Source organism: Macaca fascicularis, chromosome 6, assembly GCF_037993035.2.
Source record: "Macaca fascicularis isolate 582-1 chromosome 6, T2T-MFA8v1.1".
Taxonomy (NCBI): domain Eukaryota; kingdom Metazoa; phylum Chordata; class Mammalia; order Primates; family Cercopithecidae; genus Macaca; species Macaca fascicularis.
The window spans coordinates 39,320,748-39,337,213 of record NC_088380.1 but is presented as its reverse complement, the minus strand read 5'-3'; the positions used below and the strand labels follow the sequence as shown (position 1 = coordinate 39,337,213).

Below are 16,466 nucleotides of genomic sequence, written 5' to 3'. Positions count from 1 at the left end.
GCATGAAATTTCAACATGAGCTTTGGAGGGAACATTCAGACCATAGCAGTCACCTCATACATTTATCATTTCTTTGTGGTGAGAACGTTCAAAATCCTTTCTCCTAGTTATTTTGAAATATGCAATACTGTTAATCATAGTCACCCTACTGCACAAGAGAATACCAGAACTTATTCCTCCTAACTGTAACTTTGTACCCATTGTCCAGTCTTTCTCTGTTTCCCCTCTACCCTCCACTATTCTACTCTGTACTTCTATGAGATCAGCTTCTTTAGATTCCACATACGAGAGATTGTGTGGTATTTTCTTTCTGTGCCTGGTTTATTTCACTTAAGATCATGTCCTCCTGGTTCGTCCATGTTGCTGCAAATGATAAGATTTTTTTTTTAATAGCTGAGTAATATTCCATTGTGCATATATACCACACTTAAAAATTTCATTTATCTATTGAAGGACAATTAGGTTGCTTCTCTATCTTGGCTATTATGAATAGTGCTGCAATAAATATGGTATCTCTTTGGTTTACTGATTCTCTTTGATATGCTGATTTCATTTCGTTTGGCTATATATATATATACTCCTAGTAGTGGAATTGCTGGATCATCCATATGGCAATTCTATTTTTAGTTTTTTGAGGCACCTCTATACTATTTTCTATAATGGTTGTATTTACTAATATACATTCTCACCAACAATATGTGAATTCCCCTTTTTCCATGTTTGTTACTTTTTGTCTTTTTCTTCAGAGACAGGGTCTTGCTCTGTCACCCAGGCTAGAGTACAGTGGTGTGTTCATGGCTCCCTGCATTTTTTTTTTTTTTTTGTCTTTTTGATAGTAGCCTAATTTAGGTGAGAAGAAACCAGAACCCAGATCAAGAAACAGAATTTGGTATATTTTAAAGTTTCTGTGTATTTATTACTGAATAGTAAGTTCATTTATTCAACAGATACTTTTTGAGTGTGGTTACTGTTTCCAACCATTTTTTAGATATTTGGATGACATCACATTGGTGAAATAAAGCAGAATTATGGTATAGGGAAATAAACATCAAATAATTATACCATTAAGTGCATAATTATGAACCGTATGAACACCGAAGGTACACTGTCCTGTGCAAGGCAGTACAACTAGGTAGTCTGTATTGTATTATATATTGAGGAATAAAAGGTAGACTTTGGAATCATACTGCTTAAGTTCAGATCTCATTGCCACGTCTGGTATTAGTGTGACTTCTAGGCAAGTGAACTATGTCTCTAAGCCTCACTTACTAACAGGGGGACAGTAATAATAGTACCTACCTTATATGATTAGTGTGGAAATTAAAAGAGATTATCCATGCAAAAATATTAGCACAATAGTATTCTGTGTGTGTATAGGTTCTGTGTGTGTATAGTATTAGTGATTATTATTTTTGTGTCAGTGGTGTTGTTTTATATTGTAACATTTGAAGGTGATAAAAATATTTCATAGAGTAGGTTCTAGTCTTAGATTTCAGATTAAATAACCGAAAGAGATATCAGAATCTAGTTGCATTGCATTCTGGCAGCCTTTATAGCATGTTTCATATTTTAGTGTGCATAAGAATCACTGGGGTACTTCCTATAAATGCAGATTACTGTGGGCAACTTTCTAGGCACACTTGACCCTGGAATAGGTATTTCTATGATAATCTACATATTTTTTTAAGAACATAGGCTTGAAAACTGATAGCCTATAAATGTGGTTTAAAATAATTTTTAATTAAACATATTAAATTAAAAATTTTTTTTTTTTATTTTTGAAACAGGGTCTTGCTCTGTCACCCAAACTGGAGTCCAGTGGCATGATCATAGCTCACTGCAGACTTGAACTTCCAAGCTGTAGGGATCCCCCTACTATCAGCCTCTAGAGTAGCCATTCTTGACTAATATAAGTGTTTTTGATGTAGGAACAAATAGCCAATTAACATAAAACATTGTAAGGTTTGTTGTTACTTACTTTTGGTGCATAAGCTTACTACAGCTGGTAGAAAATTTCCCCCAAATCTGTACTTGCTCTATGATTCCCTGTTAGTGAATAGAATCATACATCAATTAACCCAATCCAGAAATATGGAATTCATCCTTGATTATGCCCTCTATCTTTTTTCCATCTATAAGCCATTATTGAGTAAGTTGTCTGCTTAGAAAATTTTTTTAACCTTTACTTAAACTTGCCTTTCTCCTCTTCTACAGTTCACTCTCCAAAGTTGTATTCCTAAAGCACAAAAAACTGATCGTGCCATTCACTTGCACGTGCCTTCCTTAATAATTATCCATTGCCCAAGGATATAAGATATGTTAACTTAGAAAGATAAAAGTTAACATATCTTAGAAAGCTGTTGGAATCTAGCTCCATTTTCATTTATTCTCATCATGCTGTTTTCTGGAGGTATAGAATTTCTTGCTATTTCTTGAGTTCATTGAGAAAAGTACCATGTTTTTTCACATTTCCATATTAATGTGCATATTGCTCTTCACATTTTATATGCCTACAAGATGTATTGCTTATTGTCAAGAATAAACTCGTGTTAAGCATCTCCAAATAACATTTGTGTCACTTACTGTCTTGCTCAGTATTTCTTTTAGCCACTGTTTATTGACAGTCCACCATGTTCCTGGCATTGTGCCAGAGGCCAGGGGAGCATCTGTAAACAGACAGGTTTCCTATTCTTACTTGTTTTATACTCTAGTGAAATCTCTATCAAGCACTCTCCTTTTATTTTATTCGCATGGTATTTACTACCTACCTGTCTATTATATTACTATTAGATATTTATGTCCCTCTTTTTTTCCCATTTAATTTTGATCTCCAGGAGTGAGATCATATATTTATTAATGTTCCTCTCCTAGCAGCTAGTGCAGTATATGGCAGATGAGGAACACTGAAATTTATGACTGAATAAAATGTAGAAATTGAAATACCTGTGTAGATATACAGAGCTGTTCCTAGGTCAGCTCATAACTGTCTTTTATAGTATAGATTTATTTTTTAAAATTATGTAAGTAATAAAATTATTAAATACAATCTAGGGGAAAACCTGTGTTCCACTCTATTGATGGTGTTAACAACTTTTTTGAAAAATAACCTTGGAAGGACCACTGTTTAAAATTTAATTTTAAAATATTTTAAGTTGTTTATATTATAAAACTTATATTCTAAGTAAATGAATTAAAATAGTAATTATAGCTTCTAATTACTAAAATTATACAACTTTTAATAGATGCTATGTTCAAATGAATTATTAACTACATCTAGCTCACTTTCTGTTAGTGTTCTATACCTAGGTTGATCCTCATCTATATTTGAGAGTTACAGTATATAATAACATGCTGATAATAAACCAATTAAAGACATGGCTTTTGTTAATAGAATTTTAAGACAGTCAGAGGAGTGACCTGGTAGATGTCACTTGTTTAATTTATCCAAAGGTACAGAATGATAAACTGTGAGCAAGGACTTTTTTTCTTCCATTAATTATAACTTTTTCTCCTTGAAATCATTCAAAGGGAGCAATTCTTTGGAATTACAGAAAGATGTTTTTATGTACACAGAAAGAGGAAAGTATAAAATGAGGTAAGTTTATAATTCAAACTTGAAGGGGGAGGAAAGTAGATCTGAATCCCGGAGTCCTTGAGAAGAAAAATTTATTTATTTATTTATTTATTTATTTATTTATTTACTTATTTATTGTTAAAAGCATATCGGTATTTATTTGTTTTTCAGCCTTTAGTTTCAGGGGGTACATGTGCAGGTTTGTTACATGGTTAAGTTGAATGTTGCTGAGGTTCGGTGTACAAATGATCCTGTTATCCAGGTAGTGTGCGTGGAACCCAATAGGTTGTTTTTCAGTGCTCACTCCTCTTTCCTCCTCCCCTGTTAGTCCCCAGTGTCTCTTTTTCCCATCTTTAGGGAACACAATTTTAATATTTTACAAATCAGCAGAAATTGCCATAACTCTTCCTGCCATCATTATTGTAAGAGTAGGACACTGGGGGGCCGGGCGCAGTGGCTCATTCCTGTAATCCCAGCAGTTTGGGAGGCCAAGGCGGGTGGATCACGAGGTCAAGAGTTTCAGACTAACCTGACCAACATAGTGAAACCCCATCTCTACTAAAAATAGAAAAATTTGCTTGGCGTGGTGGCACACCTGTAATCCCAGCTACTCAGGAGGCTGAAGCAGGAGAATCGCTTGAAACCGGGAGGCAGAGGTTGCAGTGAGCTGAGATCCCACAGTTGCACTCCAGTGCTCCAGCCTGGGCAACAGAGCAAGAGTCTGTTCCAAAAAAAAGAGTAGGACACTGGTACAAGAAGCCAACAAACACAATTCTAGTCTCTGGGAGAAGGAGATAATAGAGCAGATGTAATCCTAAGAAAAACAGACACTGCAGTTGAAGTTTACACTTAAGGCAATCATATTATTTATGGTTGTTATTTGTAATACAACCTGGGATACTTTGGGAAGTGAAAATAGATGGTATTAATAATTACAGTGGTACGCTAACTGTATATTGGAACCCTGATAAGTCAGATATGTGTAATATATAGCTATAATGTTAGTATGAAGAATGTATCATAAGAGCATAGAGAAGGGGGCTTGTAGGTTAGGAAAAACCTATGCTAATCTAGTCTGAGCTAGATTTCTAAAGAATGACAAAGTTGTTCCTCAAGTTGGGTTGAGAAACAAAGGGCATGACAGGTTAAAGGGACCTAGTGCCGTCTTGCTGTCCATGTTGCTCTGTCTCTGTCCATATCATTGTCTCTCAAGAAGTGCTTCATGGTTTGTCATTTTTCTGAAACTGCTATGAAACGTTCAGTTGGTTGATTGCACTTCAGTTTTCCTACCTAGGCACTGGTTCTCCCAGCAGTTTCTGCTCATGAACCTCTTTTCTAATACATGCGATTCCCTGTATGCTCGTGTCTATCTTTATGATCTTGGGGGTAGTGGCTTGCCCTGTGTCCTCACTTCTCTTACAAATTCAAGAAGAGTTGTTGATTTTTCAGTTCGTTCAGATTTTTACTTGTTAGAATGATGTCATGACTTCCAGGCCTCTTTTGTGTGGAACCAGAAATGAAGTCCGTGTTCGGTTTTTAGTATGATAAACTTAACATTTTAGGAACATTATAACCCAGTTAAACTGATTGACTTGCCATTGTAATTGACAGGTTTTTCTTTACTATTTTTGCCATTGTATTTATATTTAAAATATACCAATGATCAAAAGATTATTATGTGCTTCAGTTGCTTGAGAGAAAACATGGTTATTTCAAGTATGTAAATGGAAGATAATACTTGTTCTCTGCATTCCAGATGGTTACACAGAACAAATAGACAGAAATTACAAAGGGGCAGATTTTGGCATCAGTGAAAGAAAAAATGTTCTATTTTGCTATCCAAAGATGGAATAGGTTCTCTTGGCAAATTTTGACTTCCTCTGCGTAGTTATTTTATCATAAACTAGAGGCCCTTAGGAGATGCTATCCTTGGGATACAGCCTTTCTCTACTAAATTATATAACTTTTTGAAATTAATATTTGTTAGAATTTCAGGAAATGCTAGATTGTTTGAAGCTATGCTTTTCTCATCTTTCGTACCTGTGGATAAGGGTGAGAAGATGTACTTCCAGTGTCTTTGCTAGTGGAAACAGTTTTGCTTCTGGCTTTTGGAAAAGTAATGCTAACTACAGTAATCTTCATATACTTTTAGTCATGTCTGCTCACAATAATCATAGATTATATTAAATATATAATTACATATTAGATTTGTGTAATTGTTTAGTTTTGTTCTGCTGTTGAAGTCCTGTATGTATCCAACTTTTCTCGTGGGATATATTGTAGTGTTTGTTTATGTGTATTCACACATACATCATAGAATACATTGTTGAACTTTACTCCCAGTCCCAGTTTCTCTTTGAAATTTTCAGGAAGGTAGATACAGTGATAAAAGCTGGATTTGTACAGTTAATCTCACAGTGGCTTGGAGACTGGATTAGAAGAAAGAGAGGCAATATAAGCACAGGGAATTAATTCATTGTGCAGCTTTTGCCATAATTTAGGTATGAGTTAGAAGAGCAATTGAAATGCGGCTATGGTTGATACAATTAAAAAAAGGAAAAAGATGTCAGAAACTTTAGAGAGGAGTAAATAGCACTTTGCTGGCCAGTTGAAGGTGGGAGATCAGGGAGAGGAAAATGTCAAAGATAACTTTTAAGGGGAAGTTTTCCCTTAAGGTGGGCAAGAATTTAAAGGACCAGTAATTACTCAGTTTGCCTAACTACCTTTTCTTTACAGTGCCTCTTTAAGGCCATTATCAACAAGCCTGGTCAGTCATTAACTGTAATAATCGTCGTTTCTGAACAGTTATAGATGATAAATGGAAATATATTTAGACATTTGCTTCAAGATTCTAGTCAGCCTCTAGCCCTTCAAGAAAACATAAGTGATTTTAATTAGAAGGAGCTCATGAGTGTGAGAAACCTTGTATGAAGCCTAGAGGAAGAGATAATAAGAGGAACTAAAGCTTCCTTAGGTCCATGCTGCCTGATAGGCCATTATATGCATATCACCCTTCTTTCACATACTCCTTTTATAGTTGTTTCTTTTTCCTTCTTCTCTGTCCTCTTGGTGTTTTGCTTCACAGGGCTATTGGAAGGGATAATTAGCAATACTTACTGGAGTTAGTACATGACCAGACATGTACTTCATTCTTAGTGAATGTTGGTTGGACCCTCCTCCTCCTGAGTACTGTTAACAACAACAACCTGGTCTTAAAAAATGTTTACTCACATATTTATTATTTAATATAGAAATATAATTCTTGAAAGCCTACTGTGTGGCAGAGACTGTGGTAGGCATTTGAAGATAATTGTAAGCAAGATGTCCTTGTCCTCATAAAGCTTAAAACCCTTCATAGAATCTTGGTTCATGTTATATAATTGTTCACCTGTTTTTTTTACTGTCCTGTTTTAGAGTGAAAATATTAGAAATTACAGAGCTACACAGATAATGCTCTAGAGTAAATGACATCTCATCCACACTACTGAGAGTTTAGGTAAGAGTGATGGAAAATTAAAGGCTAGGTAAGTGATGGGATAGTGGATAAGAATTGAGGGATCCTTGAAGTTACTGTAAGATGTCGGGGAATATATTCTGAGAATATACTTATGACAACATAGTGGCCTGTTGAGTTATTACCATATTTGGCTTTATTAAATTTGTACTGACTCCTTTAATTTATTATAATTTACTACTCTTGCATGACTGAAAAAATAGTTTCTTTAGGGATTTGTTCGAGGTTTCATTAATAATAGTTTTAGAATTATGTATCAAAAAGTATGTCATATGTTATATAAGCAAAACAAATTCTACCTGCATATTAAATGATTTCAGGTAATTCAGACTAAACTAAAAGAAAGAGGGTCATAATTTCTAGTATCTGTATAGCACTTTATGGGTTGAATATTTCTATATGGAATATCTAATGTAATCATTAATATAGCTCTGGAAGGTCATTAATGTTTCTACTTTAAAAACGAATTAATCTTGGATCATGAAAGTAATATACCACTAAAACCCTCATATAATAAAAGTTAATTTAAACAGACTAATGTGTTAAACACTTGCCTGGGCCAGCTGTATAATTTTCACATGATTGCTCCATGAAAATTGATTATGCTAAACAAATAACTTTTAATTATAGTTATTATTTATTGAGTAGCTGTTATGGGCTAGGCATTGTGCTAAGGAAGTTATATCTCACATTTTGCAAGAGCATTTTTAAAGTAGGTCTATATTTCCACTTTACCTATGAGAAAATGGATGCTCATGAAGTTAAGTAATTTAGCCAAGGCTACATGGTTTGGGGGTGAATAAGCTAGACTTGAATTCAGTTCTTTTTTATTCCAAAGGTGTTTTTCCTTTCCATTACTCCCAAGTAGCATGTGCATGCCAGCATTTTTTGGTCATTAATTTACTTTATGTACATGGACTCAGATTTATTTAAAAATAAATTTTGTGTTGTGTATTTATTGACAGGTAAAGATAACAACAATATAGTTTATTGCAGCAAGTTATAAAGCAGCATATATTGAAGTCAATTTTATATTAATGTTTACACACATATCAGCATATCCATCTGTGTACATGTGCACATACACAGAATTGAGCCAATAAATAAATAAATGAATAATTAGTGAATAATGGTTTATACATTAGTTTTCTCTTGGTGGTCTATGTATTATGTATCTTTGTGTGTATATGTGTGTGTTTAAATATGTAAAGAGTTTTATGCAATCTTTGTTGAGCTGAAATTAACACAAAATAAAATGTACATATTTTAAGTATGCATTTAAGTGTCATTCAGTAATTATCCACTACTTTCAAACAAGATATAACATATTTTTATCCCCTTCCCTAAACCCCCTTGCCTATTTCCAGTTGGTTACTTTATCTTCCAACAATCACTGTCTGACTTCTATCATCATAGATTACCTCTGCTTATATTTACATTGCATACAAATAGAATGATACTATATATATATATATACTCTTATATCTGGCTTCTTAACATTTTTGAAATTCATCTATGTTGTATGTATGAGTAGTTTGTTTTTTTCTTATTAATATTGTTTTGTTTTTGTTTTAAGAGACTGGGTCTTGCTCTGGCACCCAGGCTGGAGTGCAGTGGCACATTCATAGCTCACTGTAGCCTCGAACACCTGGCCTCAAGGGATCCTCCTGCCTCAGCCTCCCTAGATGTTGAGATTACAGGCATGAGCCACTGCATATAGCTCTATTTTTTTTCTTTATTTTTGATTAATATTCCAGTATGTAGATATACTACAATTTGTTTATCCGTTTGTTGATGGACATTTGGGTTGTTTCCAGTTTGGGACTGTTATGAATAAGGCTGCTATAAATATTCTTGTACAAGTATATTTGTTGTCATATATTTTTAACTGAGAGTGAAATTACAGAATCATAATATTGACAGATGTATATTGCCAACTGTTCTTTAAAGTGATTGTAACATTTAATGCTCCTCCAATAGTGTGTAAGAATTCCGGTTGCTCCATAGCCTCTCCAACATTTGATGTTGTCATTCTTCTTGATTTTAGCTATTCTTATATGTGTGTAATGGTACTTCTGTGGTTTTAATTTTCATTTTCCTGTTAATTAATGATGGTAGGCACCTTTTCTCATACTTTTTGGCCTCTTACCCTCTTTTGCTTTCACATCTGTTTAAATCTTTTACCTGTTTTTACATGGGTTATTTTATTGTTGATTTGTAGATGATAGTCATATATTGGTTATTAAAATCTCGTCTGATGTTTGTGCTGTGAATGTTTTTTCCCCATTTTGTAGATTGTCTTTTCATTTTCTTAATAGTCTTTTGATGAGCAGAGGATTAGATACTTACGTCAGATAATTAACTTTATACTAATTAAGACTGCTTTCTATTCTGTATACTTAGAAAAATATTTAACATTGATATGTAAACATGCTTCTGCAGGATGGAAGTGTTAGTAATTTTTTAAAATTTTATTTGACTTTTTTATTTTTCAAAATGTTTATAAAATAATGTAACATCAGAAGTACTCCAAAAAATAAACTTCAACATAAATACGTGTAACTTATGGTGACGTTAATATGTAATACTCTGGTGAATACTATATACGTGTCATACAATACATGATAGTGAAGCACATATAAAACATTACACTTACATTTATTATATTTATTTTAAACTGCTTTTTCCATTTTTTCTTATAAAAGCAATATAAAGAGATTAATTATTTTAATCTAATCAGAGCCATGAAGTCTTCATTTTTTTTCATTTCCTCTCATTTTGTACATATTTTTTTAATACTCATTTAGAGAAGTTGTAAAATATAGTCCAAGACATAAAAATAAATCATCAGTAATTTTTGCCACCTAAAATTAACTTCTCTGAAAATATTTTTGATGTATATACTTTCCTAATTGCAAGAATCCTTGAATAGCCTTGCATCATCTCCTTTGGGGTAAATTAAGTGTTAACCCTATTGCTTTTCAGCTATACTTAAAGTTTTATACAGTCCTCCTTCCAAAAACATACAAGGCAGTGTAAAGTTAAGAAAATAAATCTCTTGACATTTTGGTTTCTCTTCTAAATCTGTATTTTGTTTTTCTTAATAATATGCAGTATCTAGTATGTGAGAGTAATACATTATTTTTTATTTTTTTTTTTTGAGACGGAGTTTTGCTCTTGTGGCCCAGGCTGGAGTGCAGTGGTGCAATCTCGGCTCACCACAACCTCCGCTTCCCGGGTTCAAGTGATTCTCCTCCCTCAGCCTCCCAAGTAGCTGGAGTTATAGGCATGCACCACCACGCCCAGCTTATTTTGTATTGTTAGGAGAGACGGGGTTTCTCCATGTTGGTCAGGCTGGTCTCAAACTTCTGACCTCAGGTGATCCACTCGCCTCTGCCCCTCAAAGTGCTAAGATTACAGGCATGAGCCACCGCGCCCAGCCATACATTATATTTTTAAGTCGTCTATTAAAAACAATGCCACAACGTATCTACAGTGTCACAAGCAGAATAGGCAACTCCTCGATGGAAGGACAGGAGAAGACAGATCAAATTAAAGATGGTTGAAATCAATTGTATTCAGCTCTACAACTGAAGATATTAAATCACTGGATAGTTAGAATTGCTGCAGTTATTGCATTACCTCCAGAGAGATTTATCAGGAATACATGTAGTATTTACAGTCTACACAGTATGAAGAAAAGAACCACTGTAATTCTAGTGGTTCTTTTGTATTTTGCTTCCTTCCATTTGAGTAGTTGCCTATCATAGCAAGCTACCTACATTTAATTTTTCCTTTTTTTTGTTTTGTTTTGTTTTGTTTTGTTTTTGAGACACGGTCTGTTGCCCAGGCTGGAGTACAAGTGACATGATCACTGCTCACTGCAGCCTTGACCTCCTGGGCTTAAGCAGTCCTCCCACCTCAGCCTCCTGAGTAGATGGGACTACAGGTGTAAGCAACTGTGTCTGGTTGTTTTTTCCTTTTTTCTCTCATACAGCCATGGTTTTCTAAACTTTAAGGCTTCAGAGAATATCATCTTAGATTATCTCACTTCTGACCTTATACTTTTCACATATTGCTGTTATCAGTAGACAGTTTTAGAGAAGGAAAATTGGAAACACTGTGAGCAGGAAGAAATAGAGACAGGTAAACCTCTCTTTAAATTTCTTTTGCATTTCCATATCTATTCATTCTATCTCCCTTATAAAAACCATGTCAATCAGCTTGCTTACCAGTGTAAGTGTTGACACTCTAAGGGTTGACAGACTGCAGCTCGAGAGCCAAGTTTGTTTTATTGGAGCAGTGCAATGAACTGAATGTTTGTGTCATTCAAAAATTCATATGTCAAAATCCTAACCCGTAATGTATTGGTATTAGGAGGTGGGGCCCCTAGGAGGTAATTAGGTTATAAGGGTGAAGCCCTCACCAATGGAATTAGTGCCCTTATAAAAGGGACCCCAGGGAGCCCTCTAGCCCCTTTCCCCACCATTTGAGGAGATGGTGAGAAATTGGCAGTCTACAACCTGAAAGAGGAACCAGGACCTGACCATGCTGGCACCCCGATCTTGGACTTGGAGCCTCCAGAACTGTGAGACATAAGCTTCTATTGTTGAATAAGCCGTTCGGTCTCCATTACTTAGTTGTATGGTATACTGAACTGACTAATACACCTGAAAAGTCAATTTTCTATACTTACTTTCTGATGTAAAACTTTAGAGTTGCATAGCTGCAGCAGAGACTTAAGGCCTGCAAAGCCTAAAATACTTTACCTGGTTCTTTACAGAGAATGTTTTTCAGTCCCTGGTCTAGCAGGTAAAGAAGAAAGCAGAGATTTCTCATTTTATTACCAGGAAAACTTAACCTGTTATTTCAAGTTAAAAAGTCCCTCAGAGCAGCATTGTACCACATGAATGTTAGATAGTAATTCAGTGTCTAAAATGGTCCTAATACTGTTTTAATTGATCTGGGAAGCCAAATACTGTCTGGGAGGTGGAGGTTCTTGGTAATTATATAAAGGAGAAAGCTTTGAGGAGGAGAAGGAAGGAGAAAGGCTGGTTCATTTTGGTTTGAGTTAAGAAGGATAACATCTTCATTAGGCAAACACTTGACTCATTGTTGAGTTACCACCACCTGTGAGTTTTTAAATTATGTGCATGCAGTTTGTTGTTGTCATCAGTTTTCTTCCACGTCTATGTTAGATACATTAGAGAGGGAGTTGTGTTGTTTATTGCTATATTTCCAGTACCTAAAACAGTACCTGATCATAATAGCTATTCAGTTAATACTTGTTGAATGAATACACTTAGATGCAAGATTTTGCTTTGTAACAAGATTGTGGTTTTAAAAAAATGTCTGCAATCAGTTTGTACCCAAAAAATAAGCCGTATTTAAAAATTTGCAAACCTTTGTAAGGAATCTATCTTTTCAGACTAATCATCGTAACTGTTAGATTAGATAGCAGTAACTATATTATCACAAGTAAATCTTACTGTTTGCTGCCTGACAAGCTAATGATAAATTGAAGTAAAATGTTTAGATTATACATTTCCATTAGATGCGTGTCACACTAGCTTCTATGAACCTCCACCCTGACTTTGCAAACTACCATAGGTCCTAAATTATCTAAAGCGTTGTTATAAAATTTTTATGAACTTCTCAAATATAGTTAAGTCATGTTAATGCCATTGACTTGCTTATAATTTTTCGCCTACAGTCTTTTCAAACAGATACAATTTATAGTAGTGAAAAGATAAGACTAAATACTAACAGTGACCTATTCATGGCCCCTTGTAATTCTTTTTAATAGATCCAGTCTCACTCAGTGATGGATCATTCAACTTTCAAAATAACTCCCCAGAATCACTAAGTATAAAGACATATGCTAAACCGTAAGTCTCCAGCCCCTGAGCCTGGACTGGTACAGGTCTGTGGTTTGCTAGGGACCGGGCTGCACAGCAGGTGGTGAGCAGCGGGGGAGTGAGCATTACTGCCAGAGCTCCATCTCCTGTTAGATCAGCAACAGCATTAGATAATTAATAGGAGCACAAACCCTATTGTGCACTGCACATGTGAGGGAGCTAGGTTATGCCTTCCTTATGAGAATCTAATGTCTGGTGATTTGAGGTGAAACAGTTTCATCCCAAAACCATCCCCACCCCGGGTCCATGGAAAAATTGTTTTCCACAGAACCCGTCCCTGGTGTCCAGAAGGTTGGGGACTGCCATGCTAAATCACTTAAGATTGAATTTTATTTACGTTAAAAATATTTCGTCTGTCATGAAAATCAAATGACTAATCTCAGCATATAGCAACTTCAAAGCAATTGGAAATAGCTAAGTAGTGTACTTAGTGCTTTGACACCACATTTGTTGTCATAGACAACACCCTGTATAAAAGAATGGAGTAAGGTAGGCAGACACAAGCTAAATTTAAACAGGACAATGCAAACAGTTTCATTTGGTGAGGAAAACACTAATTCAAAACAAACAATTCCTTGAGTTTGCGTTAACAGATAAGTCTCAAAGGAAGTCATAATGGCTCTTAAACTAAAATATCAAAAACTTGATAATGTATTTTGAAAATTGTGCTTTTGTTTTTATTTAAATAGGATGGCAAAGATTTTAGTAGTTTATAGCCATCTGAAGAAATTGACATTGTATTCCAGAGGTGGCGAACTACTGCCTGTAAGACCATATCTGGCCCATGGCTTGTTTTTGTAAAGTATATTTTTAAAGCATTTTTTTCGTTACTTTAAAGATGTTGCTTCACTGTCTTTTGTTTGGACAATAAATCCATTGTTATCCTTTTTTGTTTTTTTTTTGCTTTATGTAACTTTTTTTTGTTGTTGTTAATCTGGCTACTTTTAAGATTTTTCTCTATCAGTTGTTTTGAGCAATTTGATTGTAATCTGCCTAGGTCTAGTTTTCTTGGCTTGCTTTTGTAAAGCAAGTATTTTTTTCTTTCATTACTTTAAAGATGTTGCTTCACTGTCTTCTGTTTTGTCCTGTTTTGGATAAGAAATCCGCCGTTATCTTTTTTTTTTTTTTTTGGCTTTTCTTTTCTCTGTGTAACTTCTTTTTTTTTTTTTTTTTAATCCGGCTACTCTTAAAATTAGCTCCATCAGTGGTTTTGAGCAATTTGATTATAATCTGCCTAGGTCTGAAAGTTTTCTGCATGTTTCTTATGATTGGGGCTTGATGAGCATTTTACTGGTTTATTGTTTTCATCAAATTTGGAAAGTTTTCATCCATCACTTTTTTCTTTTTTTGCAAAGAAGACTTTATTAGGTGCTTTCTTTCTCTCATGAGGATTTGGGTCGCTCCAGGTGAAACTCCAAATTACTAGACATTACACTGCTTCCTTCAATTGCAGCAAGTTTATCTCTATCCCACAGTGGGTGCTCAGGAAAGCATCTTGAGGGTGAATGGGTTTCCGGCCATTCATGGTTAAGTTTGTCTGATGCTTTTGTTAGTTAAGATGTTCCTGTGTCATTTCTTAGAAGCAGTTTTGTGTCTCCCTCCAAATAGTCCACCACCTGGCTGCACCCCACCTCCATCTGTCCCCCAGCTACCAGGTAATAGTGAATGGTTCAGAAGGTGCTGCTCTGGGGCAGCCAGGCCTTTAGCTGCAACACAAAACAATGAACAGCAGCAATTTCCAGCTCCCCCCGTGGGTCTGATGCAAGGGCATTTTGATGGCATTCTAGTTGCACAGGATAGAGCAGTACGACAGCAGAAACACCACTGGCAGCACCTGGCAGGGGACAGGAGCCATGTTTGCAAGAGGCCTGGGAAGGCTGGGTGGCTTTTATCCATCATTTCTTCAAGTAATTGCTCTGTTCCCTCAATTCTTTCTTTCCTTTGGGGTTTCCAGTTACACATATGTTAAGCAGCTTAAAGTTCCACAGCTCACTGGTGGGGTTACATCCCAATACATCCATTGTAAGTTCAAAATGTCTTAAGTCAAAAATGCATTTAATGTGCCTAACCTACCAAACATCTTACTTTAGCCTAGCCTACCTTGAATATACTCAGAACACTTACATTAACCTATAGTTGGGCAAAACTATCTCACACAAAGCCTATATTATAAGATGTTGTACATTTCATGCAGTATATTGAGTACTATACTGAAAAACAGTGGTTTTATGGGTTCTTGAAGTATATTTTCTACTGAATGTGTATTGCTTTGGCACCATGTAAAGTTGAAAAATTAAGTCTAACAGTTGTAAGTCACGGACCATCTATATATTTTATCTAATTTTTTGGTTTACTCAAACGGGGACAGTTTGTTTGGTCCCTTTTACTACATTGTAGCCTTGCTATCAAACAAATATCAAGTGAAAGTTGTGATGTTGAGATTTTTCTTAGTCTGTTTTATGCTGCTGTAACAGAGTATCTGAAACTGGGAAATTTATAAAATACAGAGATTTATTTCTCACAGTTCTGGAGGCAGGGAAGTCTGAGGTCAAGGGGCCTTTATCTAGTAAGTGCCTTCTTGCCATGTCATCCCATGCTGGAATGGAAGGTCAAGAGAGCACTGGAGGTGGGGTGAGAGGAGACATGCTTGTGAGAGCAAGAGCACAAGCAAGGTGGGGGTGGTACATGCAAGAGGGAGCCAAAAGCTTTTATAACAAACCCACTCTCATGATAACCCACTTCCTCCTCAACAATCCATTCATGGGGGCAGAGCCTTCATAACCTAATCACCTCTTAAAGGTCCCACTTCTCAACACTTTGCATTAGTGGTTTAAGTTTCCAACACAACTTTGGGGGAACACATTCAAATAATAGCAATATTTAAGATTTTGTGGTTGAGTAATTCCAGGCAGTGATACAGAGCTGGACCATGGGTATAGGGGAGTAGAGATGTGAAGTTAATTTGATTCATCACAGAGACTTTGAAGTCATTTAAATTAATAGATTTGGGGTGGAGGGTAACACTTCAAACCAAGAACCAAAGTTGTGAAGTTTTAATACTGCATGTTTTATGTGTTTCAGCAGGGAAATACTCAAAAAATTATGTTAAATTGTCTTGTCTTTCCTTCTAGAACCTTCTGATAACTTAAGAGAGATTCTCCAAAATGTGGCCAGATTGCAAGGAGTATCAAATATGAGAAAGCTAGGCCATCTGAATAACTTTACTAAGGTAAGTAACTTGAATTTTTATTATTATCTAAAATTCTTTGTTCCTTACCACACTTACTAAATGTTTCTTGACCATCATTAAATACAAATTCTTGTGTATTCACTCAGCATTAATGCTTTTCTTTCCTGCTTCTCATGGATTTTGTCCTGTGTATCTTAAACTTAAAAATGTATTTGTGTAATGGAATCATTACATCTTTGTTATAGAAAATTTGGTAGGTTCAGAAAAGAA

The 16,466-nt window shown here is 35.3% G+C and overlaps 1 protein-coding gene and 1 pseudogene across 7 annotated transcripts in view; one reads left to right on the top strand and one right to left on the bottom strand.

Annotated features, from left to right (window-relative positions):
• RICTOR (RPTOR independent companion of MTOR complex 2) overlaps positions 1 to 16,466 on the top strand; it is a 128,792-nt gene that overhangs the window by 30,790 nt on the left and 81,536 nt on the right. For 6 of the 7 annotated variants that reach the window (XM_015451321.3, XM_005556765.4, XM_015451318.3 and 3 more), the window contains one exon: positions 16,138 to 16,235. In XM_015451321.3, the coding sequence (XP_015306807.2) occupies positions 16,138 to 16,235 (98 nt within the window). Of the gene's footprint in view, positions 1 to 6,988; positions 7,071 to 16,137; positions 16,236 to 16,466 lie in introns of all 7 variants that reach the window. The other variant, XM_065546187.1, reaches the window with a different exon arrangement.
• LOC123573943 (androgen-induced gene 1 protein-like) lies at positions 14,664 to 14,861 on the bottom strand (annotated as a pseudogene).